Source organism: Priapulus caudatus, unplaced genomic scaffold (assembly GCF_000485595.1).
Source record: "Priapulus caudatus unplaced genomic scaffold, Priapulus_caudatus-5.0.1 Scaffold311, whole genome shotgun sequence".
NCBI classification, from domain to species: Eukaryota; Metazoa; Priapulida; class Priapulimorpha; order Priapulimorphida; family Priapulidae; genus Priapulus; species Priapulus caudatus.
Genome location: NW_014577372.1, coordinates 40,407 through 42,065, shown reverse-complemented (window position 1 = coordinate 42,065; position 1,659 = coordinate 40,407). Strand labels below are relative to the sequence as shown.

General features: G+C 47.0%; 1 protein-coding gene across 1 annotated transcript in view; it reads right to left on the bottom strand.

Annotated features, from left to right (window-relative positions):
• LOC106808887 (transcription factor AP-2-alpha-like) overlaps window positions 1–1,659 on the bottom strand; it is a gene marked incomplete in the record, with an annotated part of 37,579 nt that overhangs the window by 28,011 nt on the left and 7,909 nt on the right. Inside the window, 1 exon segment of the mRNA XM_014811793.1 lies at window positions 1,050–1,254. Coding sequence (XP_014667279.1) covers window positions 1,050–1,254 — 205 coding nt within the window.

Here is a 1,659-nt window from a genome sequence, read left to right as displayed (position 1 = left end):
TGTGTGTGTGTGTGTGTGTGTGTGTGTGTGTGTGTGTGTGTCTCTCTGTGTGTGTGTGTGTGTGTCACGTATAGTGTTGCGCCTTTCATCTCGCCGAATAACTCATGAAGCAAAGAAACGAAAGAAAACAGCGGAGAACAGGGAAAGAAAGAGGGAAACAGAGAGGAGAAGATGGAGTGTGAGAAAGAGATACAGACAGGGAGAGCGCGCGCGCGAGAGAGAGAGCGAGAGAGAGAGAGAGAGAGAACGCGCGCTCGAACGAGGAGAGAGCATGTGAGAGATACAATTGAAGAATGAACAAACAAAATGAATGAATGGAGGAAGGAAGGAGAGAGAAATATAGAAACAGAGAGCTCCAACGACGCTAAAGAATGCAGCAAAGGGGCTGAGGCGGCGGAAATCTGTTACGTGCAGTACAAACCTGTATGCGGGGACAGGCCAGCAGTAGACCAGCCGCCGCCCCTCTGATATCATATACTAAATGAAGGTATTACGGGATGACGGATAATTAATCGTGCGTAATTTCATACGTTTTCGCGCATGTAACGTGATTTTCGTATCGATTTTTCGTATATATACGCAGTAGGCATTGCACGCACGGTTTCTCCCTTCGCCTCCGCGTTCGGTTATTTCTTTCTTTTCTTTTTTAATTTATCACTAAATTAATATTACGCCATCAATTCTTTTCCAGCAGCCGTATATCGGGCTGTGCAGTTTATGTGTTGACTGCGTGCGTGCGTGCGTGCGTGTGCGTGCGTGCGTGCGTACCTGTACGTGCGTGCGTGCGTGTCCGTGTGCATGCGTGCGGACCTGCGTGTACGTACGAACGTACGTGCGTGCGTGTGTGTCCGTGTGTATGCGTGCGTGTGCGTGCATATGTGTCCGTGATTGCGCGCATCTGCGTATGTGCGCATGCGTGCATACGCACGCAATCGCCAACTGACGTCGCATAATATTCAAACGAAATGCGTCGAGAATATTATTCATTAAATCTAATCAGGGACAGCCGTAAATTATCACGAGGTAATAACGAGGCGTTATATACATACCTTCTAAGCACGCCACCGAGGAGCGACGCATTGAGACATTCTGGAGGTGACAATCGTCGCTGAACCTCCCCGACTGTCACCTTGTACTTGGACGTCGAGCTTAGCAGCGACAGGCGACCGGGAACTGAGCAAAAGACGTCGGACGGGCTGACCATGCCCGTTAGCACGAGGTCCTTTTGATTTTCGTTGTTTCTGGGCTTCACGACTGAAACGAGAGGCAAGAGAGCGTGTGATATTATTCATGATGCGATTCCTAGACTGCGGAAAATCGTGGTTTTATCATAATGCTCGTCGTAGGAAATTCGCCGTTAGGCTGGGATAGTTGTTAGCATCATAGCATATCTGTAAACCAACGTGAATAGACACGGACATGCACCGACAAACAAATGTGGCACCCCACAGCAAACTGCTAAACGAACATATGCAAAGGAAAATTAATAGACATGTTCATTATGTTCGTAATATTATGTATTAATTAAATATTTATTAAATTTAAACGAATAGGACGTTAAAAAGGGTTGATACACACATACAAACACAGACGTACACACACACACACACACACACACACACACACACACACACACACACACACACACACACACACACA